This window comes from Marmota monax, unplaced genomic scaffold, assembly GCF_021218885.2.
Source record: "Marmota monax isolate L192 unplaced genomic scaffold, Marmota_monax_Labrador192_F-V1.1 WCK01_AAM20220418_F8-fsc00035, whole genome shotgun sequence".
Taxonomy (NCBI): Eukaryota; Metazoa; Chordata; class Mammalia; order Rodentia; family Sciuridae; genus Marmota; species Marmota monax.
In genome coordinates this window covers 7,080,563-7,108,471 of record NW_026691961.1, presented here as the reverse complement: position 1 = coordinate 7,108,471, position 27,909 = coordinate 7,080,563, and the positions used below count along the sequence as shown (strand labels likewise).

General features: G+C 49.5%; 1 protein-coding gene and 1 long non-coding RNA gene across 6 annotated transcripts in view; one reads left to right on the top strand and one right to left on the bottom strand.

Annotated features, from left to right (window-relative positions):
• Snx29 (sorting nexin 29) overlaps positions 1-27,909 on the top strand; it is a 389,328-nt gene that overhangs the window by 207,308 nt on the left and 154,111 nt on the right. For all 5 annotated transcript variants that reach the window (XR_009226515.1, XM_058578345.1, XM_046440643.2 and 2 more), the window contains one exon: positions 152-258. Coding sequence is in view for 4 of the 5 variants with exons in the window: in XM_058578345.1 (XP_058434328.1) it covers positions 152-258 (107 nt within the window). In the remaining variant the exon portion in view is untranslated. The remainder of the gene's footprint in view (positions 1-151; positions 259-27,909) is intronic.
• Positions 15,339-17,620, bottom strand: LOC131424070 (uncharacterized). The gene is made up of 2 exons (XR_009226533.1): positions 17,415-17,620; positions 15,339-15,444 (listed from the first exon to the last, which is right to left on the bottom strand). It is a non-coding gene; the product is annotated as an uncharacterized LOC131424070 (long non-coding RNA).

Genomic DNA, 27,909 nt, shown 5'->3' with positions numbered 1-27,909 from the left:
AGTGTATTTAGGATTTGAAGGATGATTTAGTGTTACAAATTCCTCTCTCTGGAGAAGCCATTTGGGAAGGAAGTTTTTTTTTTTTTTAAACTGGGAAAGTAACTTCTGATTAGTGGTAATATTCTTATGGACTGTCTTTCTTTTCCTAAAGTTGTGCCAAATCTTTGGAACGTTGATGGCGAAGTTACAGTCCCTGAACAGAAGCCAGGAGAGGTTGCTGAAGAGCTTGCAAGCTCTTACGAAAGGAAGCTCATTGAGGTAAGGTTGCCTGGGAGGAGGCTGCATGTCTATTTTGGATCTCTGCTCTGGGAATCTCTGGGGACAAGGCCTAGTGTGCTAAAATGGAGCCACTAGCAAGATGACCAATCAAGACCCCCCCCCCCCCCCCCCCAGAACAGAACAAAACAGAGATAAAACCAGTATAGACAAAGGAAAGTGGAGTTGATTCTTTGAAAAATGTCACTTAATTGGAAACATCTGGCACTTATGGTAAGGAAATGAGGGAAAGCACACATATGTACCATTAGAAGTTAAATAAATGAAACTCAGATTTGGAGGATAAAGGCAGGAGAGAACACTGCATTCAGGCTTGTGCTGGTGAGCTGGGCTGTGTCCTAGAATGGCGTTCGATGCCAAATTCAACTGAGGGTGAGGCCCACTGCCCGAAAGAGCCAAAAAGCTGTGCTTGAAAGTTGAAAAAGCAATCAAAGAACGGCTTCCCTGGTGATGTTGGGCCTCCGTGGCTTCATGGCGATTTCCAGGAACACTTTCAGGGCACCCACAGAGAGCCTTCTGCTGTTTGCATTTCCTCACAGCGTTCTGTACGTGCATATGTGTGTCTCTGTTACAGGGTATATCACTCTTCTATTAAAAACTGACAAAGCATAAAAAAACTATGCACTTGTTTCATTTAGGTAAGGATGTACAAAGATTCTAGAAAGAGATTCTTCAAATTCAGCCACATATTAAAGGATCAATGCACATACAAAATAGTGTATTTAGGATTTGAAGGATGGTTTAGCGTTAGAAATTCATCCATGTAAGTCATCTTACCAAGAGGTTAAAAAAGAAAAACCAGATACTGGGCTGGGGTTGTGGCTTAGTGGTAGAGTGCTTGCCTACCATGTGTGATACTGGGTTTGATCCTTAGCACCGTATAAAAATATAAATCAAATAGTTATGTCCATCTACAGCTAAAAATATTAAAAAGAATTGATTTGGATAGGTGATGAAATTTGACAGTGTTCATCGTCCATACCTGAAGAAAGTGATCTTGATGAATACGGACTGAAGTCTTTAGGCACAGTAGCATTTTATCATGAACCATCCACTGTCAGCACAATCATTGGTGAAGCTTGGGACCAAGGTTTTTATTATTTGTGTGTGTATGATGTTGTGGTGCTCAGCTGGGGGTAGTATTACAGGTCATGTCTGTAGATTCATGTCCACATGGAGGTCTGTAAGGAGACTTCCAGTACTTTCTAAGACTTCTCCAGTGAGTTAATTTTATAACCAGAAAAAGACCTACTAATTGTTAATGGGAACATGCTGGAGTTGGGGGTATGGGGGTGGGTCTGGAAGAGGATGCCTTAAGCTCATTCTCAGTTTGATCTGCTATTTTTATGCCATGCTTTCTGTGGTTCTTAAAACCACCCCTAAACAAAGGGGGCGGCTTAAGCAGCAACCTGAATTCCAACTCAGGTGAGCTCAAGGGAAGGTAAGCTGTGACTGGGGAGCGTGTCCAGCCTTGCATGGCCTCTTGTCCCCTATCATAAGCCCCTCTGTGAAGACTGATTTCAGTGGGGCGTGAGACTTGGTGTTGGCTGATGGCAGTGGCAGTGTTGAGCTGCCAGATGGGGGGCTGGTGGCTCAGGTCAAGCTTTCTCTGACCAGCCTGTGACTCCCCCTGGGAGGAGCCAGCTATGTGCCTGAAGCAAAGACATCCTCACAGGGCACGTCCTGCCCAGACTGTGTCTCATTCTTCTTTGGTTGCATAGCCAGTTTCTGCCAGTGTCCTTCCATCTGTGACAAACTGTAGCCTTTCATGACACCAAGGCACTGGCTGAGCCCTCAGCTCTCCTGGATGGAGTCCTTGTCGCCGTGCTTGGGGCTGTTGCTCTGCCACCTTGTTCTTGGGTTGATGTCCACCCGCCATGGGAGTGGAGCAGTGAGCGCCTGTGAGAGGCTGACGCAGGCTCTTCCACTTCAAAGGGCGGAAGAAGAGGCCATGCTTCGTGTCAGATAACACGGCTGTTGGGACACTCAAACCTGCGATTCACCCACTGTGAAGGGAGCTCCTGAGCATTTCACTTCTGTGTTCATCTTAGGAATCAAGAAAACCGCCGCCCCCACTGCCCATTCACACAGCACCTTTGTTCTTGGTGGCCTTGAGCCCAGGGTCAGGGCAGCTCAGAACCTAACGTTAGCACCACAGAAACATCTGTCACTAGTGGGTGACTGTCAACTGCCAATGACCGGAGGTGAAAAATTTTTTTGTTGTTGTTCTGGGGCTGGTAATGTGGCTCACTGGCAGAGGGTTGCCTAGCATGTGCGAGGCCCTGGGTTCCATCCCCAGCACAGCAGAAGCAAAGAGAGCTCCTCCCTTCTTGGACTGCAGTGACAGTGCTGAGAATTTGTTTTGTAAACTCCCCTGGCTCTGATGTAAGGCATCAGAAGAGGTAGATTGGTTTTCACTGAGGGTTTTGAAGAGAAAGCCCTTGAACCCTCAAGGACAGATGCAACACCAGCTTCTTTGCATCTTTTAAGTGCAATTTCTTTGGTTTAGATTCATTTCTGGAGATTTTTGCATTCTATTCTAGCAGTTGGCTTCAATAAGAATGTCAGATATTGGAGGCATTTGCACTTTGATTCTACCTGGTGGCCTGCAGGGCACACACACTGTCCCTTGTCGTACTGAGTTCAGGTTGCCACTTTCTCCCATGAGTCCCTGGGTAGGCCACCCAGGATATTAAGCCCCAGTCAGCCAATAAAACCTGCTAGTGGGTTGCTTTGGGGATTGAGCGCAAAGATCCAGGTTATGACCTGGAGCAGACAGGAAGTGCCCTTGTGCCCCTGTTTCTCCCTTGGTTCTGACATCCTTTGGGGGACTACCTTTTCTCAGTTGCCTTGTTGAGTCAGAAAATCCAAGCACTCTGCCCTCCCTTGGCTCAGGATGGGCGTTTGGTCTGAAGTGGGGCAGCTGGGATTCAATTCCTGAGTCACACAGGAATGCAAGGTGCTGGGGAGGCCATCTGGACGGCCAAAAGCCACATGAAGCATTGTTCCACACACTGATTACAGTGCACCTGCTGAGGCTCCCCTGGTATCCCTGGGTTGCACTTGCCACAGCTGTTCTGGGTCCAGTTCCTTCTGAGCCAGATGCTCCCACTTTCCCCGCTGTTTACAGTCAGGGTTCTCTGACTTTAGCTTAGAATCTGCTTCTGTTGCTTGCCACTGAAGTGTCCCAACTTATAGGACGTAAGATAGGTACGTGTTACTTCCCTTCGTCTCCTCCTCCATGCCCTGCCCACTGGAGTTCAGTTCTTCTCTGTGCTGCCCTCTGACTGCCCTGAGTCTTGCTTGGCATCCCGCACCTCCCTGTTTGCTCCCTCTGCCGCCCTGTGCCCCAGCACTGCCTGTCCAGCCTCTGCAAATGGAACTTTGCTTCTGTCCATATGGCAGGGCTCAGCCAGCTGTGGACTGGTTTCTCAGGTTCTGGGATACTTGTCACTTACTGGATGAGTGTAGTTAGTCCCAAGGTTTTTGCTCATTGGTGAAATAAATGGTATATTAGCAATATTTATTCTCATTATAATGACAGGTTTGCTATTTATGGATAAGTAAGCTTAAGCATCAAGCTGGTAAGAAGAAAACCCATAATGACATGCTGCAGAGAGCTGTGGATGTGATCATCATTTTAATAAAACGCAAAAGTTCCCAAATCAATTGGGACCTTGGACACAGGAATATCGCAGTATTGGCTTACACGTTGTCTCCTATGGGAGTCATTTTTTTTTTTTACATAAAAATGCGTAGATTTTAAAATAAAAAGTCACACCCAAAAGTTACAGTAATTCTTCATTAACGTTGACCATCTGGTGAGTGTTCAAGTTTCCAGTTCAAATCGTGTTTGAATAGGAAGCCACGCGGCAGCTGGTGGATGAATTTGTGTCTTTTGATCTACAGGTTTCCCACTTCTATCTCCCTTCTCTTTCTGTTTTACTTGTAATTTACTAGTTGGAAAAACTGGGTCATTAATCCTGGAGAATTGCTCCCACTGGTGCTTTCTGAGATCTGTTTTACACTTGGTACCCTGTAACCTGTTAGGGTTTGGTGACATTCATTTAATGACAGCAACTACAAATGCCAATGATAATGATGTTGATAGTGACCCTCTATTTATGCTGACTGCTATTTCCAGGCACGGTGTTAATTGATTACATAGACTATCTAATGTTTGCTTCATCGTTGTGGATGAGGAAACTGGGGCTTGGCAGTGATAAGTCGCTGGTCTGTGTTCAGGAGGCTACCCCACCAGTGTTGAACCAGGACTTGATCTTGGCTGACTCCACACTTGGTGTTCTTTCTGTTACCCTCTGTGGCCTTCCCTGTACCTGCTAGGAACAGGAGCTGGGACTTGCTTGTCGGCTGGCTAAGGGAGTCAGGACAGTGAAAGCAGTGGCAAGCCTGCTAGCTCTTAGCTTGTCAAGCCCACGGGTATAATTGAAGGGACAAGGAGAAAAATGGCAGCTGGCAGACGGTTCCCAATGTGAGCACGTATCGGCGTAAACAAACCTGTGTGCTTGCTCAGATGCCAGGCCCATCAGACACCTCTTGTCCTCTGCCTGTTCCTGAGCATTGGTGTGACCTGTCCAGGGCAGCAGAAGGGACAGAGCTTGCTTTTGGAGGCTCTTGGTTCTTTCCTCCTCTCCTGGCCTTCCAGTTACCCATCACGTTGGGGCAGGGCATGCACAGCTGCAGGTCACAACCGGGCCTCTCTGCAGGCACCCAGATCCCAGAGCATTTGTGCTTGCTGATCTTATGGTTTCTTTTCCAGGAGATCTTTGGGCATCTCATTCCCACTACTACATGGCATTGTCTCCGTCCTCAGTGGCGATGGTGTCCAGGCTCAGCTCCATGCCATTTGCTCTGCCTGGTGTGTGCTGATGAGTCTGTTTCCCTCGAGGCCTCACTGCTGGGAGGGCCTAGAGTGGGGTCTGGAGCACTGGGAACGCACAGATGAACTTCCACAGAGAACACTTGGAACATGATCTGACACTCTTTTTTGGGCAACAGATAAAAATACTTGTAATTATAGTGGCTGGTTTTCAGCTTTTCAGACCCACACTATTTTGGTCCTGTTTTATATTTGCTTTCCTCCCTGAGGTGGGAAGTGGCTTCTTGAAGCTACTTGTGGGCCCCCAGCAGGAGTTGTCTGGTCTTGGTTGAGGGGCCTCAGGGGGTACTGTCCTCTTAGGGTTGGATGTGCCTGGTGAAGGGACAGGGCTGTCCTACGTTCTGGGTGGGCTGAGCCTGCTCCTAATATCAAGGGCTCTTTGCTTAAGGGGTGGAGCTGTGGAGACTGGGGGAGGGTGGCTGAGCTCAGTGCTCTTGGTAGAATGATGAAGAACTACTCCTGGTTGGTCTGCTTGGGCCATGTTCCTGCTCGAAACTCTCCAGTGGTTCACCTTTTCCCTAACTTCATCTACAGGAAGTACGTTGTGTATTGATATAAACCCTCATGCTATGGCTTTGCCTCATCTTCAGCTCTATTTCATTCAGACCTTATTCTGAGCTGGTTTCAGTTTCCCAAGCATATACCTTTACACAGGTAAGTTTTTCTGCCTAGAACGTTGTTTTCTTTCCATAGACCCTCCCCTTCCCATTTTCCCTGGCTGACTTCTTGTCTTTAAGATCTCCTCCTGGAAGCCTTTGCTGGTCACCCCCTGCACCCCTGAAGAAGAGGTTCAGACCCCATGCTGTCTCGTGTGTGCTGAGTGTCTCCTCTCCTGATCCTGGTGGCGCTGGTTTTGGGTTTGCCCAGCCCGTCTGTTCTTATTTACCTCTTTCCCCGTGTCCTTCCACTCTGCCAGGAGTGGCGCAGTGATGGCTGTTGAGGTGTCTTGTTCACTTTCTCAGCCCAGCCTCCAGCACCGTCCCTGGCACCTGGCTGGCACATGTATTATTTAATAGACTTTTCATTGCAGGCAACAGAAAACTTGGCTCAAACTGGCTCTGGCAGAGATTAAACTTCATCAAGGCCCACCTCATTTTTCTCTTCAGACACACAGGACAGGCACATTTCCCAGCATCCTTTATGTGTAGATTGGAACTGTGTGACTACTTCTGGCCAAGGGGTAGTCCTGCAGTCCTACTTTCATGTGGCATCACTGCAAGGTGACACTGGCTTGGATCCCCGAGTTCCTGCTTAGAGGGGAGCCTCCCTGTTGTGCTGCAGGGTCCACTGCAGGCTTAGGAAGAAGAGGAGCAGATCTTCGTCTGAGTTGCTGGGGTGCCAGGGTGCTGGTTATGACTGCAGAGCACTGTCCGTTCTCATGGTCTGTGGAAAGGGAGAGTCTGGCTATAGGGATGGGCCAGGAGCTGTGTCACCAGCTTCCTGTTTTTCTAGCCTTTGCTCTACCGTTTCTGGGTTGAAATCCTTCTGGTAGGTTTCCCGCCATGTGCACAGATGGCTGTGATCAATTCTGGGCAAATAGTTTTTCTTCCAGGTTCACATTTGGAGGAGAAAGCAGGAGTCTGTCTCTCCACGCCTGGCAGAGCCTCGCGTTCTTGAGGCAGAGCCAGTTTAGGTTCCACTCCTGGGTCTGAGCTGCTGGCAGTATCTGGCTCCTGCTGAGGAGAGGGAAGCACCCATTGAGACACTGTGAATGAAGGTCCGGGAGGGGGTGGCACCTGGGGAAATGATACCATGGAGGCTGACGGCCAGGTTCACTTTGGAGGTGTGCGACTACAGGGAAGAGTGGGGGCCAGATCATCCGTGGGCACCTCGATGAACCAACCCTCTCCCTTGACTTAAGGGACACATGTCCTATGGAAGGTCAGCACCATCCAAGAGGAGTTTGTAGCAGCAAGCAAGACAGAAGAGGGGCTGGTAATGGAGGGCAAGGAGTGGAAGTCTCAGAAGACGGCGCAGGAATGTTCATTTCTGAGCTGGGCTTGGAAGGTAGGGGTGGTAGAAACTGAGGCTCAGAATGGTTGTGTGGAGGATCCTAGATCACACAGCAGGGGAGCGGTGGCACTGGCCTTCAAACCCAGTTCTGAAGCCTTGGTACTGAGATCCTTTCACCTCGTTCTTCAGTGTGTTGGCTCACAAAGGTGTCACCAGGCAAGTGGGGGCCCTCATCTGAGGTGAAGCTTACCACTTCATTTCCAGATGCATTTTGTGTACTTCCTCCAGCCAAAGACTTCTCAAGATTTAAAGACATTCAAAATTGGATTGGGAGCAACTTTGAGATTTTGTTGCTTCTCCTGATTCATCACAGAGCAAAATTAATCAAGCAAATTATGTAGCTCAGCTAATAACTTGCTTTGATCTAATAGCTCTGTAGAAAGAACAAATTGAACGTTTTTATTTAATCCACTTTGGGGGCATGTTTGAGTGTATTAAAAATGAAAGCAAAAAGAACCCTTTTTCCTTATTTTGAGCCATTCTCTTGTGTTGGGAAGCTGAAGGTATCCTTCTCAGTGATTGCTGGGATCCCTCTCAGGCTGGCTGGCTCTCTGTTAAGTTGTCCAGTGCTTGTGCTATGCCAGGCGGGTATTGGGTCAATTTATATCATTTGATCCTCACAGTCATTCTGTGGTGGCATTATCCTGTCCTCGTTTTATAGAGAAGGACACTGAGGCATGGTAACTTGCTGATGTTTAAGTTCACATGTGGAATCGATGGTAGGACTGGGAGTCGGATTCCAGACCTGAAGCTCATAACCTCTCAGTTGAAAACAGCCACAAATTCAAATGACAAGACAATGTCAGAATGCAAGGATCCAAATCAGGGCTCTGGGCATGTGCCTGTTTCCTGCTCAACTCTGAGAGCTTCAGGTGTCCTCGTTTATAGCCTGGGAACAGTCATTTCTAATGTGTAGCACTTGGGGATCAAATGAGGACTCCTCACATGTTGATTATGGTGCCCTCTCCTCAGTGGGGTGCATCAGGAGGCGACCTGCTGGGTCGTGAGGTTGCGTGAGGGGCGTGAGGTTGCTACAGCCTCATCTTCTCTTGGGCCTACCTGCTCTGATGCAGGGTGAGTGAGTCCTGGCGCTGAGCCCACAGTTGCTCCCACCCCACGCCCTGCAGTCTGGAGAGGAACCTGGGCAGCCTTCAGCTTATGCATCAGCAGAAAGCACTGCCATTTGTCCCTGGTTTCTGGTCCCGACTGCCGTCCCGACTGCCAGCCTGTCTCCCTTGCTCTGGGCTGAGGACAGCTCCTCTGGGGCAGAGGCTAGACCTCTGTGTTCCAGGCGGACTCCCCGCCTTCCTCCTGGCTGCTGTCACATGGCTGAGGGCAGCACCACCACAGAACTGCTCTGGACTCCTCTGGGCCTTCAGCACAGGCCTCAGGTGGGCAGACCCCCCAGGGACAGGGTCCTTTCCTTCCCACATCCCTGGTTCTTCACTTCTCCCTTCGCCTTTCGGCTTTACGAGGTCTCCCAGCAGTGTGGTCACTGGCTCCCATGAGGGAGGCCTATACCCGCCAGAGGACCCTGAAGTCCTGCTTGCTCAGCCTCCACTCTTTTCCAAGGGTATCTTTGGAGAAGCCGCCAGAATTCCTTGCCCTTCCTCCAACTCGGGAACTTTGGTTTGCCAAGTTGCTCACAACTTTCTTACTTTTTTTTTCTTCCCAGAAAACAACTCTCTCACGGCTTTTCTTGTGCCTAATTTCCCCCTTCGGTATCCTACTTTTTCTGCAACTTCCGTTGAAAAAGGTAAATTTTACCTCTGGTGAAGCCGAGAGCTGAATATACCCTGTCTCCTCAGGCTTCCTGGTGTGACTCACAGGTTCTGTTTTCAGCCTGCCAGAGCCAACTGTCAGCCACTCCTGCACAGTGACAAGCGCACTGAAAAGTTCCTTTCCCTTCCATGGAACTTTCACAACGCACCACCCGCTGCTCCTCTGGGCCACGCAGGCAACTCTGTGCCCTGCTGTGGGCAAAAGATGCTATTTCTTTGGCAGAGGAGGTTGAAATTGGGTTCTGTCGATTTCTCTCCCACACCCTCCAGGTGGCTTTAAAAAAATCTTCTTTTAAGATAGAGAAGAGAGACCATCTTTGCAAAAACTTGAAAATTTTGTTTCAACAAAGATTTGGCCAAATGTCCCCATTGAGAACCAGTGCTCGGGGGGATACTACTTTTAAGTATCAAAATCTGGGCTAGAGAAGAGAAATTTTTCACTTTTCCTGTTGTTCTGTTTATATGATTATTTTATTCTTTTCCAAACAGAAGTAATGCCTAGCCCCAGCCAAAGCTCTCCCTTGGTTTGGCGTTCCCTGAGGTCCTGTTCTCTGGACCCCTGGCTTCCTCCCCTCCTTGGTCCTTCACCTTTTGCCTCTGCAGGCAGCCTCCCTGGGAGGAGTGGTGAGAACTCGGAGTGCAGAAGGTGGTCACCAGGGCTGCAGTGAGGACCTGGGAGGTGTTGTCAGAGGGTGCAAACACATTCTGGGGCTCTAAAGTCCCGTTAACGACTACAGTTATACTGTATGGAGAGTAGACCTTAAGTGTCCTTTACCACTGGCCTCTCACCACCACCATATGCAAAATAGTAACCATGGCCATGATGGACGTGTTAATTAACCTGATTATATTGTCGTGTTGTACACCTTGAATGTACACAATTTTTGTCAGTTGTGTTAGTAAAGCTGGAATTAAAATGTAAGCCACGGACCCTGGGTGACTGGGTTCAGTTCTGGGTCCACCTTTCTTCCTGAACAGCTCTGGGCAACCTTCCTATTGGCTGCACCTTACTCTTCCCCGCTGGGCAGTGGGAATGGTACACTTGTGCCCTGGCCTGGTATGTAGATGGTGGCTGCACAGTGCACAGTCAGCGATGCCTGGGACAGCGGGGGCTATAGCCGCACCGACAGCAGCACTGTTCTTCTGCGAGGTCCCTCATGCTCCAGGGCCTGGCTCTGCATGGCTGCTCTGTCACGTACCCCAGTGCTTCACACTTAGCCAGAGTTTGAGCAAGACTTGGGAATTTTATGCTTCATTGCCATGTCCCGCTTGATCATGGGCAAGTTTTGAACTTCTGTAGGCTTCACTTTTCTCATCTGTAAAGTGAGAATGTTAATGCTTCCTCTTTCATAGTGTTTTTGTAAAGAAGTTAACATGTCTGTAACATTTAGACCCTTAGCAAGAGCCATTTATATGCACATACTGTTTCTGCATTTCTCTGCCATTAAGAGAAAAATCTCCATTCTCCTCCAGAAAGGTCAGACATGCTGTGCCGTCCCTGTGGCATCTGACAGGGGTAGTTGGTGTGAGTGTCCCTGGAGGTGCAGCTGTTACAATGTGGGTTATAAAGACAACAGTCAGTTGGTTTCGTGTGTGGCATGTGTACAATATTCCTAGTGCTGTTTACAGTTGTCACCTATGTTAATTCTGCATAATGCAGAAGGGAGAGGCGAACCAAGGCTTAGATTCATTCACTTATTCACTTTTCAGAATAGTGAGTTAGTCCCTGTACATCCTCTAGATGTGACCAGTAGGCTTTTTTTTTTTTTAAATAGCACTGTGAATTTATATATTTAAACTTAATATTTTAATGTGATATTTCAAGTTGTCCTGTTTTGGCCCATGGGACAGTAGTTAGTTGGACTCTGAATCTTTAAGAGTAGTGGATCTCTGCTCCCCTGCTGAACACCAAAACCTAAAGCTGAGGTGTCATGGCCCCTTCTTCTCCTTCATGTTCCAGGCCTGGAGTGGGCTATTTCTCATGGTACCCTGGTTCCTTTGCTAGAAAAAGGTATTTATACTCACAGTGTGTGTGACGAGGTGTTCAGCGTTGCTCATTAGGTCGGGTACTGTTTCCTATTACTTTACAGCTGTCAAAGGTAGGAAATCTTTCCCTCCCTCCCTCCCTCTCCCTCCCTCTCCCTCCCTTATTGCTCAGTAGAATATATATTATGAATTCATATATGCATTTCCAAGTCAAATTTAGAAATATGGTTTTTAAATTTTACCTTGACTTAATATTTGTACCTTTTTTACATGCTGAAAAATCTCTTAATGGCATAAATAGAAATGTCTCGTGGTTCTTTTCTGGCCTGATAGTTGACTAATGTCCGCTCCATGTAGTTTTAATTCATATTTTTCCATGAGTGGAGAGAACTCTCTGGATCCCCATCTTTCCTCGATGTCCTGACATGGTAAGGCCCGTCCTGCCTGGCGCGCCTCTGCTGCTGCCTGGGCTCTTGTGGCTGCTTCTTTGCTTCCCCAGCTCGGGCCACTCCTGTGGAGGAGGACCCGCTGTTCTCTTCTCACCTCCTTCCTCCCCCTCCCCTCTTCTCATTGTTTGGCCTTGGGTTTGGCCTTGAATGAGTTAATCGTTCTGACAGTTTTTACTTAGACCCACTGACCTCAGTCCCTTTCCAAATCCCACAGAGTACAGCAGCTAAGCACAGCTAGTGGGAGGACATGGTGATACAGCAGAGCAACTACGGAGAAAAGCTGAGTGCACACCGTTCACACTGGCCTTTTGGGAACTTGGGCTGGGCCTCAGGGGTGTTTAGGATTAGGCAGTTCTTTGCTGGGGGCTGTCCTGTGCCTTGTAGGATGCTAGTGACTCCACCCACGGGGTGACAGTAACATCCCTCTCTCCCAAACTCTCTCTAGATATTGCCAACCCTACCCTTGGTGGTGAATATGGCCTTGGTTAAGGACTGCTGGGCTAAGGGCACCTGGCACTGAACAGACCACAACAGATTCCTGGGCTTCCCTCTCAATACGTCCTTCCTACAGTTTTCTCCATCTCTGCGGATGGCTCACCTTCCCTTCAAGTAGTTACTGAAGTTAAAAGACCTAGCTCCTCCTCTGTCCTCACTCCACACCTAGGTACTGAGTGGGGTGGTGGCCGCTCTCTGGGGCACGTCATAAACAGGCCATTTTTCACCACAGGCCTAACTACCAACTTCTTTTGTCTGGAGTATGTCAGCAGACTCCACCGCTGACCCTGAGCTGGCTCCAAGTCTGTCCTTGCTCTTGTGTCTGCCTCCCTCTCCCACTTTTCCTACCAGCACCCTTCTGTTTCTTCCACTCTGGGTCCCCTTTGGCCTTCCTAGAACATGCCTCCTTCACTGTAGCCACAGAACCTGCGCCCCCCCCCCCCGCCCCCCGCCATCTCTGCTTGGCTCACTCCTGTCCTCAGCTAGTCTGCTTAGACAGCATCTTCCTTTGGGGTAAGCTTCCACATGACCCTCTTAAGTTCTTCACTGAACCTTCACGATCTCCAGTCACCTGGTTTGTCTTTCCTTGCTTCCTTCTTGCCTATCTCCCTCCTGGGAGGCAGAGATGGTGGCAATCTGCTTTGCCCCTGCTACATACCTAGCTTAGGGACTGCACCCTGCTTGTGACAAGCACCAAATCTCTATCTGTGGCATGAATGGTCTAGCGTTTCTCTGGGAGGGCTGCAGTCAGTGGCCCTAGACATATGGACAGGAAAGATCTCGACCTTCCTCGGAGGCGCTCTGTCGTGTGTGGTTGTTCCTGCTGGTGCCATCATTTCCCTCTTTATCTGACATTGTGCCACTCTTCCTCATCCTCTGCATCACACTTCAGGGCTTCTTATCTGAGAGTAAACTCTGAATATAAAAAGATGATTTGCTTGGAATCTGGCTCCATCTCAGTAGGTGACGTAGGAAGTGATCTAGTGTGCATAAGGTTCTTTTTTGCTGGAATCTAGATGTGTGTTGTCTGATGACCTAAGCCAGGGCTAGGCTGGGAGACCAGAAGAGAAAGCCCAGGGATGGGACACCTGGCTCTGTACAGGCCAGACGGTAGGCCCTGTGGACAGGTCATTGTCAGAACTCTTAGCTTCCCCAGGTAGCAGGAAGCCTCTGAGTGTGAACCACGGTGTGGCTGCATTCCAGTAAGCCTTTGTCAAACCGATTTTCAAAAGATAGAAATCAACTTCTGCAGTTCAGAAGGGGCAGCCTTACATGTTTTTAGTACAGGCACAGTGCTTTTCTACTTATTATTGATTGTGTCACCCACTATCTTAGTCTATTTTGGCAACTAGAGCAAAATACTATAAACAGGAGAGCTTACGAATAACAGAAATGTATTCCTTACAGTATCCAGTCTAGGAATTCCATGAACAAGGCGGCTGGTGTCTCAAGTGCTGTGTCCTCGTGTGGTAGGAGACAGAGGTCTCTCTGGGTGCTTTGTCTTTGTTTTTGTGGTGCTGTGGATAGAGCTCAGGGCCTTTTGTGTGCTCGGCAAGCACTCTACCTCTGAGGTCCTCCCACTCTTTGCAGTTCTAGGGATTGAGTCAGAGACACTTTATACTCACTGCTGAACCACATCCCTGCCACTTTTTAATTTTTTATTTTGAGACAGGGTCTCGCTAAGTTGCCAAGTCTGCCTTGAACTTGAGATCCTCCTTCTCGGCCTGCGAGTCAGTGGGATTGCAGGCATGGGCCACCCCACCTTGCTCTGGGGTACATTTGTCTATAAAGGGACTACCAACTGGCCCTAGTTGAAAGGCTCTGTGCTCACAACCTGATCTATTCCCATAGGCCCCACACTGTGCACACCATCAGTTTGGGGGCTTGAATTTCAGTATGACTTTTGAGGGGACAGACCTTCAGATGATAGCTCCTGTGCTATTTGGAAACTTCCTGCTACAAAATATCTCTTAGAAAGCATTAGGGAATGTCTTGGGGCCACATTTTAGGATGGATGAATGTTGGAAGAAATCTCACCAGTCTACACTTTCTAAAGGTGTTTCCATTCTGAGCTCTCCAGGAGCCTCTGGGCTCGTGTCAGTGAGAGTAAGGTCAAGTTCCTTGCTACCCAGAAGTACTCAAAAGCTGATTTTCAAGAAATGACATTCACAAGTACCTGCCCAAAACTTATGTTGTCTGAACATGAGATGCTGTTGTCCTTGAACTTGGCAGCTAATGGGCAGAAGCAGACGCTGCCTGGGTGGGTTCACGGCCTATGGCAGGCCTCGTCTGCAGCTCCCCAGGGGGCTGCTCGTCCATGCGGCAAGGGAGGCATCTGGCCCATGGTGTGTTTTGCTTGTGCTTATGGAGTGAGCCCCCGTATTTTTAAAATTAGAATTAGTTTGGCGAACACCTAGATTTTGACCCCATGCTAGAGAAACCCTTGCCTGCGTGCACCAGGAGGGAGACAGAGTGATATTCAGATCATTGCTCGTGGCAAAATGTGTACACAACTTAACATGCCACTAGCAAGGGAGTAGGTTTAAAAACAAAAAGGACGTGGGGGTGGGGGTGGTAGCATAGCATTGAGATCAGTGCAACGATAAAGTGGACAAGGTTCAGCTCTGGCACATCGTGTGGGGTATCTCATGGACGTGAGGGTGTGATGTGAAGAAAGAGTGCCCTGGGACACAGTGATGGGGAGATGAGAGCTGTGGGCTGGAAAGGAGGTGGGTAAGGAAGCCGCACTGTGGCCACCATACAGAAGAGTAAGGGGTGATGAGCAAGAATGTCAAGGCAATGATGACACGGGGGAGGGGCCTCAAACCTACTGAAGGTTCCGTGTCTCAGTGGGTGATGGGACACAGGTACGCGTTTACTTTCTGCTCCTCATTTCCTGTATGTGCCGTTTCTTCTTCTGTATGCTTGACCTATTTTGTGATGAGATGATTGGGAAGCATTGGGCCCATATTGCCACATGGCAGCAGTTGGCAGAGCCAGTTTACAGCTGGGTCCTCAGCTGTGACGTGCCCCTTCTGGTTCATCACAGCCCTTACTGCCTGCTCCCCCGCGGTCCCCTGGCCCAGTATGTCTCACCCATTTTCAGTGGCACTAGAAATTTCAACCTCGGGGTGTTAGGAGACACAGAGACTGCTGAGAACCATCACGTGTTTTCGGTGTGCGTGCTTATAAGGCATGGTGTGAGTTGTTTCTGCATGAGAGATTTCTCCGGGCATAAATACCAGAACAATTCTCTTGACTAAGTAGTCATTGGATCTAACTCTTTAGATGCTGGTAATGCTACCAGTGGTCATATTTTCTTCTTTGCCTTGGTTGCTGGGAGGCTCAGCAGAAGTATGGGTTCATTTTCAGCCACAGTTGAGACGTTACGGCGTGTAGTTGGCTCCAACCTTCTCGTTGCCTTCATCTATTTTATTGCATCTCCTTTCCCCTTACTTCAAAAAATACTCCATAATTTGCTGGTGTTTAAGTGGCCATATTCTCTTGGAAGAAGGCATGATATCAATTTTAAACTCTCATTTACCTAGAAAGAGGGCAGAGTGTGGTTTTGTGAGAACATTCTGGAAATCCTGAGCTTTATCCAGAATGTTTTATTCACAGAGATGCCTAGATCATCTATTTCAGCCATGTGGGTTACTAATTTTCCAAGAATGAGAATATAATTAAAATACACTTAACGCTAAAATGTGCCGAACATAATTTGATCTTCGATAATTTAGAAGGCAGTTAAGGAATGTGCTGTGCCTCGGGGCCGTAATTACGAACATCAGTTATCATAGTGTGACACTATAAAAAATCTGGTTGTTTCAGCTTTCTGATGATTTGGAGTCTAAGGAAACTAGAATTTATGGTCTCTGTGTGCAACGCGTGTCTGTCTAGGTTTTGAGCCTCCTCAGGCATTCGTGTGGTTTCACAGTTGTGATGTCAAGGTGGGGACAGGGCTGTGCTCTTGCACTTGCCAGGCAGTGCCTGCCTGGTGTCGGGGTTGGAGAGGAGGCCCTGCCTTCCTGCCCTCTGGAGAAATGTGGAGAATGTAGGTAGGTATGTTTTTAAGAAGTGGAGACTGCTCCAGAAGCCTGGAGTGGTCTGGTCCCAGAGTGCACTGTCATTGTGCCAGGAAGTAGCATGTTCCTGGGGCGAGGAAGGGTCCCAGAGGGCCTGGGACAGCCTGGGTCATGGAAGGGGCTCATCCCTCTCTTGGTCTCTGTCCTCCCGGTGGAGGAGGTGAGGGAGGTGATGCTGTCTAGCAGGTGTCAAGCATTTCTGTGCCACGTACTGTGCTAAATGTTTGGCATGGGCTGTCTCATTTGGTCCTTGTGGACCCCATAGGTGGGTGCTCTTTTGTACACGAAAAGCTGAGGCATGAAGAAGTACATTCCTCAAGAGATGGCACTGAGGAGGGGCCTCGGGCCTGAACCTAGGCTTCCCTCATCTCCGTGGGCCCTTCACTCTGGAACCCCTCTTGACGGCCTTTTCCTGACCAGGTGCCAACCCCTCCCCCACTGGACACCACCTTCCCACTCTCCCTGTGTCACTTCCCTTCACCATGGTCTCTTCCATGTTCTCTATTCCACCTGCTCTAAGCATCTCACATTCCCTCTGGACTGGAAACTGCCCGAGGGCCAGTGTGTGGCTGCTTATGTTCACTGAACCCCAGTGCTGGGCTGCACGGGCACGTGGGGCGAGGCCAGCTAGAGAGCAGGCGCTTTCTCCCCTCCACGGCCATGCTGTTGTCCACCATCTGGGCACATGGGCTGTGTTGGCAGAACATTGCTCTTGTTAAGAAAAGCCACATGTCTGGATTTTTATTTAAATTTGAAAAAAATTAGTTTTAAAATGTTGGCAATTGATTTTTAAAAGTTTTAAAATTCTTTGTTATTTTTTAGTTGTAGATGGACATAATACCTTTATTTATTTTTATGTGGTGCTGAGGATTGAAGCCAGTGACCCACACATGCTAGGCAGGTATTCTACCACTGAGCCGCAGCCCCAGCCTGGCGGCGATTGTAACTATATTAAAAAAAAAAAAAAATCCCCTGGGAGTCGAGCAAGATATATTTGCTTGCCAAATTTCATTTTCTGGCAGCCCATTTGCCCCTCTTTACCAAACAGGAAGAAATGGGCTACCAGAAGCTGGTGGCAGGTCTGAGCAGAGGGGGAGGAGGTCAGGTGAGCAGTTGTGAAGGTCACCCTGCCTGGATCAGTGTGCCATCAGGACCACAGCGGGTGTGACTGATACCGTGAGCCTGTCCACAGTGACAGACCTGCTAGCCGTGTTGAGGGCCCAGGACCTGAACTGTGGGTGCCTGTGACTTGGCGTTCCAGGGCTTTTGCTTTCCTGGGCATGCCCTGCCACCTTCAGCAGAGTGCAGGGCTGAACCCTGTCGGTAAAGCACTGCCCTTTATCTAAAACTTTACTATTTTATTTGTCAGAGATTTTTTAGCATTTATTTTGATTTTTCAAAAGGTTTTATGTGTGAAAGTGTTACTCACCACGATGATGGGGCCTTCTGACTCCCTTGACCGTGAGTCTCATGCAGGGGCTGTGCAGGCCTGCCTTGCTCTTGACACTGGGCCGTCTACATGCTGAGAACCTGGACATGGTGTGACAGCTTTCTGGTTGCAGTTCCCCAGGCTTTGAGTAGGAAAGACAGGCTCCCACTTAGAATTGGGTCACATCTCTTGTCCTTTTGTTTGTCAAGGCAGAGAACTGATAAAGTATAACCTGTTTAATTTGAAAACAGACTTTCAAGTTCATTGTGTACTTTGTTGAAATAGCAGTTGTTGACTGCAAAGCTAGAACGTTACATGGCCTTTGAAATCTTGGCCTGTTGTGGCCTAGGCTGCTGGTATGGATATCTGAGTGGCCCTTCTTCCTCCTGTGCCCTCCCTCCAGTGGAACTCAGGGCAGATTGTGAGTTGAAGGACTGGTTCTGGTTAGCCCGCTACTGATGACAGCTTCGCTGTAGTGTCATGGCCTAACCGGATAATGGACAAATGTTCAAAATTGCTTCTTCAACACTTGGAGAATTTTTGCAAATACTTATCAGGGCTCCAACAGACAGCAAAGGGTAGACCTGGTGGATTAGCTGCACCATTGAACTCACTGCCAGCACTAGGTTCTAGCTGGCATAGGCTGTCTCATTTGGTCTGTGTCTCATTTGGCAGGGTCTGTGTCTCGGGGCTCTTCAAAGCTTTGTCTTAAGAGAGCTCTGGAGGGGCACCTGCCCCTGGAGAGGGAGGAAGAGTGTTACAGAGAGGGCGTGGCACAGGACTGGGAGGGGCCACACTGGGTTCTCAGGCTCTTATCCCAGAGGGGAGGGCGTGGCACAGGACTGAAATCAGGCCCCCGTTTCTGAACCTGTTTCCTTTTCCTTATGTAGTTTAGAACAGGCTATTCTAAGAAAAGATTTCAGAGAACTCTAAACCGTAGTGGCTTCTTTTTTTCTTTTTGGTACCTGGGATTGAACTCATGCACTAGGTCACTGAGCCACATCCCCAGCCCTATTTTGTATTTTATTTAGAGACAAGGCCTCCTTGAGTTGCTTAGCACCTCACTTTTGCTGAGGCTGACTTTGAACTTGCCATCCTCTTGCCTCAGCCTCTCGAGCTGCTGGGAGTACAGGTGTGCACCACCATGCCCGGCCGTAAAAGCTTTGATAACGGATACAGGTTCAAATTCAGGGTACTCTTAACCACTCAGGTCTTTATTTTCTTCCTCCTCAAAGGGCAGCTACACTTTGCTGTGAGGATGAGTGATTACTGGCATCCGGTGTCCAGCAGATGCTATGTGGCATTGATGGTAGTGCTGAGGGGGACAAAGAGGACCGTGTCCTCTACTATACCATGAGATGCAGTTGCTGTCATTCAGGGAGCAACGTCACAGACTGTGCCAGGCGTGTGGAAGTCTGGCCTCACATGTACGTGCGTGCTGGCCGGGGGCTGGCTGCTCGTCTGTGCTCCTCCTTCCTTATCCTCTGGCACAGATGGGAAGTCTGGGGGGTGGAGGTGAACGTCTGCTGGATGTGTGTCCAGGTCAAGAAGAGGCGAGGCATGTGCTGGAGGTAGAATGCATGGAGCCACTTCAGGTCCTGTGTGGTCCCCCATCTGTTGGACCTGGAGTGGCTCTGTGACCGCCTGCAGTGGTTGATGCCCAGGGCTTGGGTGTAGCTCATGTGTGTGAACATGGATGTGCTGGTGAAATCCACTTCAGCAACCCTGACCTGGACTCCTGCCCCACCAGCCACCCTCACTGTGGTTTTTACAGCCAGCAGCGGAGCTGGCACCTCCCTGGCTCCATGATACCTGCAGGCAAAGGTCTGCTGCCCATCTGTCTCCACCAGCTGCCATTGCACTGAGTCACTCACTTAGGGTGGCTTTGGGACCTACAGTTGCTGCTGTATATGATTCTGATTGTTCAGTATTGTGAGCATTTCCCTGCTGGGCGTGGAGCATTCCTGGATTCGACCCCAGCTTGTGGTTGCTCTCTGTTCTACGGGGATCAGCGCTGAGCTGGCTCCTGTGGACTGGGTGATGGCTGAGGCCCAACACTTCCCTGGGCCATGGACAGATGTTGATGCTCGTCCTCAGCACACTCCTGCTGGGTCTGTGCCACCAGCAGCTGTTTTATATGTGCGGACTTCCTCTGCGCATTCCTCTTGCGTGCCTGCTGTATGCTAGGTGCTGCTTTGGGTGCCTGGCATAAAGAGGGAACAGAACAAGAAGTGTCTGACTTCTCGGGTGTCAGAAGGTGGGCTGCCGCAATGCCTGTGCAATGTCACTATTGCTCTTTACACATGCCTGGTATTTTTAGGTGCCTACAAATTGAAGATAAGCCATGAGTTTCTCAGCTGGAAAATCCTGACAACATGTAAGGACTGACTTTCTTTTTTTCCAGTAATGGGGCTGAACTGTAGTGGTGGACAAATCCTCTACTAAGCTACATCCTCAGTCCTTTTGCTTTTTTTTTGAAATTTTGGGACAGTCTTGCTCCGTTGCTGAGGCTGGCCTTGAACATGGATGCTTGGACCTCAGTGCCTTGAGTTGCTGGTGTCATAGACCTGCGCCACCATGCTCAGTGGAGTTTATCTGTTGAATGACCAAAAGCAGCAAGAGTGCCACTGAGGTGTGGTGATTGTGAGCTCATGTACATTGTCACTTGTTTAAATGCACGAGAAGACTGTTGAGCTTGTTGCCTATAGGAAGGAGTCAGAGAGATACCGGTTACCACTGACTGGGGAGTAGGATGGGTGTCATTGGAGAAGGCAGTTCTCAAAGAACCTTGCTTTGAGAGAGAGGTGGCAGAAAGGTCTCTCTGTGCCATTGTCAGTGACAGAAATTTCTCTAAGATTCCCCGCTGTTTTGTTTTGTTTTAATTTTGGTACCCCAAGAGAGGGGAGGGAGGAGGTGGACTTCTTCTGAGAATCAGCACACAACACCTTTGGCATGGACAACGTGTGTTCATCCCTACAGCTGAGAGTTCCATATGGTGCCTCAAGGTGCTTGGGTGATAATGTCTAGATGAGGACCTGACTCAGCTCTACCTGTCCCCCTTCCGTACCTCCATTTCTAACTGACAGTGTAACAGTGCTGCCAGGCTCAGTGTCTAAGGGCGTTCCCGGGCCGTGCGTGGATGTACCCTCTCGGGAGCCCTTCTCTGATTTTTCCCTCCAGAATGCCCTGCCTCCATTGTGCTTTTGGCCCTTCCTGCTTTTCTTTCCCAGCACCCAGCACAGAGGTTGGTTTATCCCCCTCTTTCTTCATTCGCTTGTCTGCTCGGTGCGGGTAGAGAGCAGTGTGTTGACCAGGGTATCCCAGAGCCCACCCTGGTACCTGGCGCAGGTGGGTCTTTCCTAAGCCTGTGGTGTGTGAATGAACTCAAGCAGCCGTTCCCGAGGTGGGTTCCATTGCCCTCATTTTACAACTCTCACTCTTGGGGTGAATGTGTTCAGTGAGTTTCATTTACTCACGCCAGTTCTTTTCTAGTTGGCAGTGTTGAGTGGTTTGGAGGAGTTGGAAATCTCTCCCTTAGAAAGGGCAGCGGGGTCAGAGACCAGCGCATGTGCCTATGGTCACCTCCTGGCCTTGGCCTGAAGCCCACATGCATCCCCTTCAACTCATGCGGCTTAAGACCCAGTGTGGGGCCCGTTGTGTTTGCCTTCATTCTTCTTGAGCTGAATATACAGTAGTCGGGAGCCATCAGAAAGCAGAAACACCACTTGATGCACTAATTGCCATGGTCACCTCGGCACCCCCACACCTCAGAGATCATACGTGTACAGCATTTGGAGACACTCATCTAAACGCGGATCCCAGTATTTGAACTGGGAAAAGGGTTGAACCAAATAAAGGCAAGATTAGTATTCCACTCCTAGGTTTTTATGCAGAAAAGGAAGAAACACAAAGACTTGTGCACAGATGTCCAGAGCAGCTTTGTTTGTATTAGCCCACACCTGGAGAAACGACGTGGTGTGTCCATGTGGTGGAATGCTGCCAGCAGTGAGGAGCAAGGACCATTGGTACAGATGGCAGCAGGACAGACTGCGGAATAGTCGCATTGAGGGGGGGAAAATGCCAGGCCCCAAAAGAATCTATGCTGTAGCATTCCATTTATAGAAAATTCTAGAAAATGCAAACCACGTAAAGTCAGAAAACCTGTTGTTGGTTGCCTGTGATGGGGCACGGAAGGGGGATTGGCGGTGGACACCTTCACCATTTTGGTGGTGGCGGAGGTTGAAGTATGTAACGTATGTACACACGGATCACTTTGCCTGTGTCAGTTACACACTAGTAAAGCTGTTTCAAGAAGACAAAGCAAGGCTGGCCGGCCAGGGCATCCTAGCGGCTTAGGAACAGCACCCCCTACGGGGGATTCACTCAGCTCCCTCGGGTCAGAGAAGAATTGTGTTGTGGTCAGCTTTTTTTTTCCCCCCCTGCCATGACCAAAAGACCAGACAAGGACAATTTTAGAGAAGGAAACGTTTGGGCTCCTGGTTTCAGAGGTCTCAGTCCGTAGACGGCCTGCTCTAGCGCTCTGGGAAAGCTCAGGACATCACAGGAGGAAGCAAAGTGTTCTCTCCTTGCCAAGGACAAAATATATACCCCAAGGAACCCCCCACCATAATCCACCTGCTCTAGCCTCATCCCACGCATACAGTTACCATCCAGTTAATCCCTAGTGGAATTAACACACTGATTAGGTCAAGGTTCTCATAACCCAATCATTTTGCTTCAACTTTCTTGCATTGCTTCACATGTGAGCTTCCAGGGGACACCTCCTACCCAAACAGGGAGCATGCAGCACATGCCACTAGGTGAGTGTATTCTTTGTTAGATTCTGGCTGTGGAAGGAGAGAAGGCAGTGTGTAAGGGGAAGGGCTTGGTGGGGTACAACCCAGTTATAACTTGTAGTAAAAAGAAAGTGACTTGGGATGCCTCTGAGACGGAAGTTATAGCCAGGGCTGGTGGTTGGCAAGCAAGCCCATGGGGCAGGGCTGTGTCGTTACAACATTAGGTCCGCCAGGTGACACTCTGTAGGGACTAGGAGGAGTTGTTTCTGGTTTTCTGGAATCTTTTCCAGTCCTTTCATTGCTGGAATGTGTCAAGGCCTCCCTTCCCTGGCTTCCATGGCAGAGGGGGTGGGAATGGAAGGCCCAGGGAAAGTCGTGAAGGCCTTTGCTTCTGAAGTTCTTCCTGCCTGAGACGCCTTCCCACCACCCATTGCTGGAGACCCTGCCTGGTGGGTCTCAGGCAGGGCCAGGTGCCTCCTCTCCTGTCTCATTCTCCCTGTCGTCACCACAGTGACCTCCTTTCACTTATTCTGAAAGACTTCAGGGCTGTTGCTTGCAGTGCCTGTACTGGAATGTTCTTCAGGGCCTGGCTCCCGAGCCCTCAGGTCTGAGCTCTTGGAAAGGGCACTGCTACCATTCATGCTTTCACAGGTTTATCTCCGGCCCTCGCTTCCTTCAGAACAACACAGTGTAAATCCCTGACTCCTTGGGTGTCATCTGTCTCAGGTGAAAGGTGAGCTCTGGGGAGGTGGGGACTGTGGTGGTCCCTGCTGTCTCTTCACCTAGGATTGGAGGGCAGCTGCATTGCTGGGCTTGCTTTATTTTAATTAATAATTACCATTGTGTGATGCCAGTGCTTGAATGCACACCTTCCCACATGCCAGGCAAATGCTTGGCCACTGGGCTGCACCCAGTGTGACCCAGAAAGTGCCCACATTATTTGCCTTTCCCAACCCATGGGGAGAGCTTAGGCATGTGCACTGAGCTGCAAGGGAAGCTGGGAAGTGTCTCCTCTGTCTGGTCTCCCTGTTTGCAGCTGCATCTTGGTGGGTTTTATTACTTGGGATCTTTAGCAGGCTCTGTTGCAGTGCTTGACCAGTACTTGTGGAATGGATACCCCCTCCATCCCCCTCTTGACTTCTCCTAGCACAGCACTCGCCATGCTGCCATTTATTCAAGTCTCATCGTCTCTGAATTCCAGGTGCTCAGCCAGGGTGGATGGAGTAGATGCTTAGTGGAGGCTGCGTTGAAAAGCCTTTGACTAGATTGCAGAGGCTGTCCCTTTACAGCCCAGGAAATGGGGGTTTATTTTTGACAAAACTTTGTTCCTCTGCACGAAGAGCTTTTGTGTAAATGTAGATCAAAATGAGGTATCCCATTGAGGCAGCTTTGGCCAGGAAGAAAGACCCAGAAGCCAGGGGCAGGGCTGGCGTGTGCAAGGCAGGGGAGCAGGTTTGGTTTGCAGCTTAGGTTTTATGCTTCATTTTGCCACCTCCTGGCCCTTCTTTGCTGAATATCAGGTGTTTCTGCTTGGCTTGGGGACTGAGCAGGAGGGCTTCTGAATGGTCCTGTTGTTGAAAACATTTGTGGTCAGAGAATGTCCACGTTGTGGGAGAAAATGATTTTTTGGCTGGGTCATCCACTTTCAGAGGTGGAGGACTTTGAAGTTGGTTCCACGTCATTCCTGTGGGTACCCAAACCATAGGAAACCAGCTCTGCCCAATACTTGTTCAGCTCTAAAAGAGACACAGGGTATGTGACCCACTGGAGATGGGATGGCCTTTGGAGTCTGGAAGGACTGGCACTGTTGGATAGGAGCTTTGAGATCCTGAAAACATTTCTTAATCTCCCAGAAACTTGGTTGATACCACTGTGAAATAGAATATCATACCTATCTCCTGGTTCACTAAGCTAACGTGGTGACCCACTGTAGGTTAACCTCAGGGCCTTTGTACATGCTCTTGTTTCTGGGGAAACCCTTGCCATCATGGCCTGGTAGATTCTTGCCAGGTGAAAAGGGCCCTTCCATGACCCACCAGTACTAAAATAGGGCTGTTCTAGTCTGAGCTGTTACCGCATCCTGGGCCATATCTTGGATGGTTCTGTGGTTATCTGTGTAAGCTTTGGATTCACACGTGCTTTACTACTTGACTGAAAGGCCCATGAGGACAGGGACAGTTGAGTTCTGCTCTCCACAGTATCTACCACACCTTGCCCAGCTCCTGATGGGGAGTGATCGCCCTCTTGATATTGGTTTAAGCAATGAGTCCACATATAATAAATGCTCAATAAATTGGAACCACTTTGGTCAAGCCCCTGTGACAGTGGCTTCTGATGCTGTACAAGGTACTTGTTTTACAGCCGATGTGACGGAGGCTTGAAGATGACCAGCTGGCTGTTAAGTGGAGGTCTCGGGCCCAGGCCTAGCTTTTTGGTTTCTAAGCTAATTATTTGTTTAAATATTATTGCTCTAATAATTCTAGAAATATCTGGAAGTGTGGACCACAACTGACCTTTCCTATAGTTTTTATCTGAAAGAGAAGAAATGCAGTGGTGAGGTCCTGGAGTAGACGGCAGCCAGACGACCAGGGCTGCCTCTCTGCTCCATGGCTTGCCAGCTGTGTGGTCTTGGCTGAGGTTCTTAGCCTCTCTGTGCCCTGGTCTCATCTTCTGTGAGATGAGGGCCATCATGGAGCCTCCCTCATTAGTTTGTTTTGAGGATTCAGTGAAGGGGTTAGAAGCACATTGGTGTGCGGGAAGCACTATTGAAATCTTCATTTATAAAAATAAAAATAGGGTCTTCAGCATCTTCTTCCCTGCGAGCTTTTGAATCTGAAATTCTTTGATTCTAATTGAAATTGGGGTTGAGCAGAAAGGAAGAGGTCACAGGCGAGGAACAACCCTGTGTCTTGGTCCACAGTAGATGTTGGATAAAGCCTGACACACACGCTGTCACTCTGCCTCATGCCAGGAGGCCTGTGACACCAAATGCCTCTGTCTTCTGAGTAATCCCTGAGTGGCTTCTGAGTTATTAATAGACGTGGTGTAGCCAGCCACATGTCCTGCTGGATGGCTCTGGGACTGTCATTTGACAGGCAGTTCTGTTCCTTGCTTTGCTGGGTATGTCTTAATCATGACTTTGGGGCTTGTGCTCTGTGATTTCTGGTTCTGTGCTTGGGAATCTTGGGTGGCTCCGCTGGCATCTTGTTGGTGATGAGACCAGTGATGATTGTGAAGCAAAATGAAGGTCTCCCCGTGCATGGGACCTGGCTTCAGGGGGTCTCCTAGCAGAGAGCCACTGGGAAAGTAGGGGTCATGATGTGCTCCACACAGGAGGGCCCTGCTTTAGGCCAGGGTCAGCAGCCCCCATGTGTGGAAAGGCCAGAGCCCACTGTGCATCCTCTCCGCTGGGTCCTCGGCTCTGCTTTCAGAGCTCCAAGGTGGCCAGAGATGGTGTGAACAGGCGAGTGTGGCCATGTTCTGCCATGGACTGGACACTGTTGACTTAATACACTTCCAGTAAAACTTGATTTTAAAAGAATGGACAACAGGGTAGACATGGTTTCCTGGCTCATGGTTTGCAGGGTGCTCTTCTAGAAGACTGTCCACATTCAGGAAATCAGTAGGGGTTACTTTAGCGCCTCTTCTGGGTCAGACGCCAGGGAAGGGCTGAGCCGGGCAAGGGACTTCTGCTCATGTGCACATGACCCCGTGGTGGGGAGATGGACAGTCAGCAAAGGCACTGCTGTGTACACAGCCAGGCTGGTTCCAGATGGAGTCGAGTCTCTGGAGAAAACATGCCACGTGATTGGCAACTGCTGGAGGGGGCGGGAGTGCTCTGAGAAGCCATGCTCCTGGCACAGAGACCCAGGTGGGGACTGTGGAAGGCCAGGGTAGGAACACACTTGGCAAGCTGGAGGGTCTGGCTATAGCCAGTGGAGCAGGAGGATTTGGAGCAGGTTCCCCGGAACTGCACTGACTTGTACCCAAATGAGCTGAGCGTCATGTTTAAAAGGTCCTTTCTTACTCAAATAGTTGTTTTTCTCTCTGTTGCTGCGGGGGTGGGGTGGGGTGGGGGGCTCCCTCCTCCCGCCTCCCTCCTCCCTCCTCCCTCCTCCCTCCTCCCTCTCCCAGTCCCTGCTCTGTTGGAAGCTGCTGGAGGGTTTGAGGAGGGGCAGCTTTCAAAGACTCATTCTGGCTTTTAGGTTGAAAGGAGATCATAGAACCATGGCTAGCGTCACGGGAGCTGGAGAACATCATATTGTAACCTTTTTGTAAATAAATTTGGCTTTGACTTTTCCTGCCCGGCTTGCTTCCTGCCCTCTGGGTTAGAGGCACCCAGTCACTGTTGATTTGTTCCTCAGAAGTTCTCTTTGTACCTTCACATTCAGCAGGAGCCCAGGATGTGCTCAGAGAAGGGACCAGCACACCGTCTCCTGGGCTGCAGTCAAGGGTGGCTGCTCCTGCTGGTGGCTGCTGCTCCCTCTGGGCCTTGGGCTCTGGAAGCTGGAGGGCAAGGCCTGGGGACAGTGAATGTGTTACTGCGTCTGTTTATTTTTGCATCCTCATTGGCAGATCCTAAGATTAAATAAATGTACAGATGGTCTCTGACTCAGATGGTGGGAAAGTGATAGCGTTCAGTAGAAGCCATGCTTAGGTTTTGGTCTTCTCCCAGGTGACCCTCTCTGGAGAGGCTCGGCAGTGGCAGTGAGTGCAGCTCCCAGCCAGCCCTGTGAGTGGCATGGGGGAACCTCCACAGGCCTGGGGAGCATGCTGTGTCTTCACTGGGAGATAAGAGGACCACCCGCGGTGTGCTGTGGGTAGTACATGGCTAAGCCATGATGTTGGAGGGTTGGGTGTGCTAATGCATTGTGACTTGGATAATTCCCGCACTCATGGGCTTTTCAGAACAAAACCCCACTGTAAGTCGAGGAACATCTGTGTATGTGAATGGTGAGTTCTCTCTCATGCTTCCCTTCTAGAATGTTCTGAACCATCTGCTGTATACCAGGTGCTGTTAGGTGCTAGGGAAGCAGAAGATCGTTCCTTATACACTCCATTTCAAGGACTTCAGTCTAGAGAAATAGACTGATATGACAATAGAGTTGTAATTGAGGACAAAAGGATAGTGACTGTTTTTTTTTTTTTCTTTTCAAATTCCTGCTACACAAATAGCCCAGGACCTGCCACCCACCATAGCCTTCTGCAAAGCCCTGCTACTCCTGGATTTTCCACATTCTTGCAAACTGTTCCATTGGGCAGAACTAGGGGCCCTAACAAACTCAGATTCTGAGGGCTGGGAGCACAGCTCAGTGGTTGAGTGCTTGCTCATGGCCTATTAAGAATCATGTTCCAGTTGTTTAAATGAAAAAGCAGTTAGTTTGGCAGATCTGGGACCTGTGGTTCTGGGGTCACCTCAGGAGGCGTGGGGCTGTTGCGGCCTATCCACACTCATAAGTGAGAAAACAACACGTCTGTGCCCTTCCCTGTGACCCACTGCCACTTTAGGACTGAGGAGTCCAAATCAAGCAAAAACACATCCAAGTATTTCAGCCTCCATGTCCGACCTCCCTTAGGAGGCCCAGGCTACTGTAGCCATGCCAGATTGCTCCACTCTATCCTTAGGTCTCAGCTGTCACCTGCGTACCACCCCCTGGGCTTGACCCTCCACTACACTGCCCCCTGCCCCTGCCATTGGT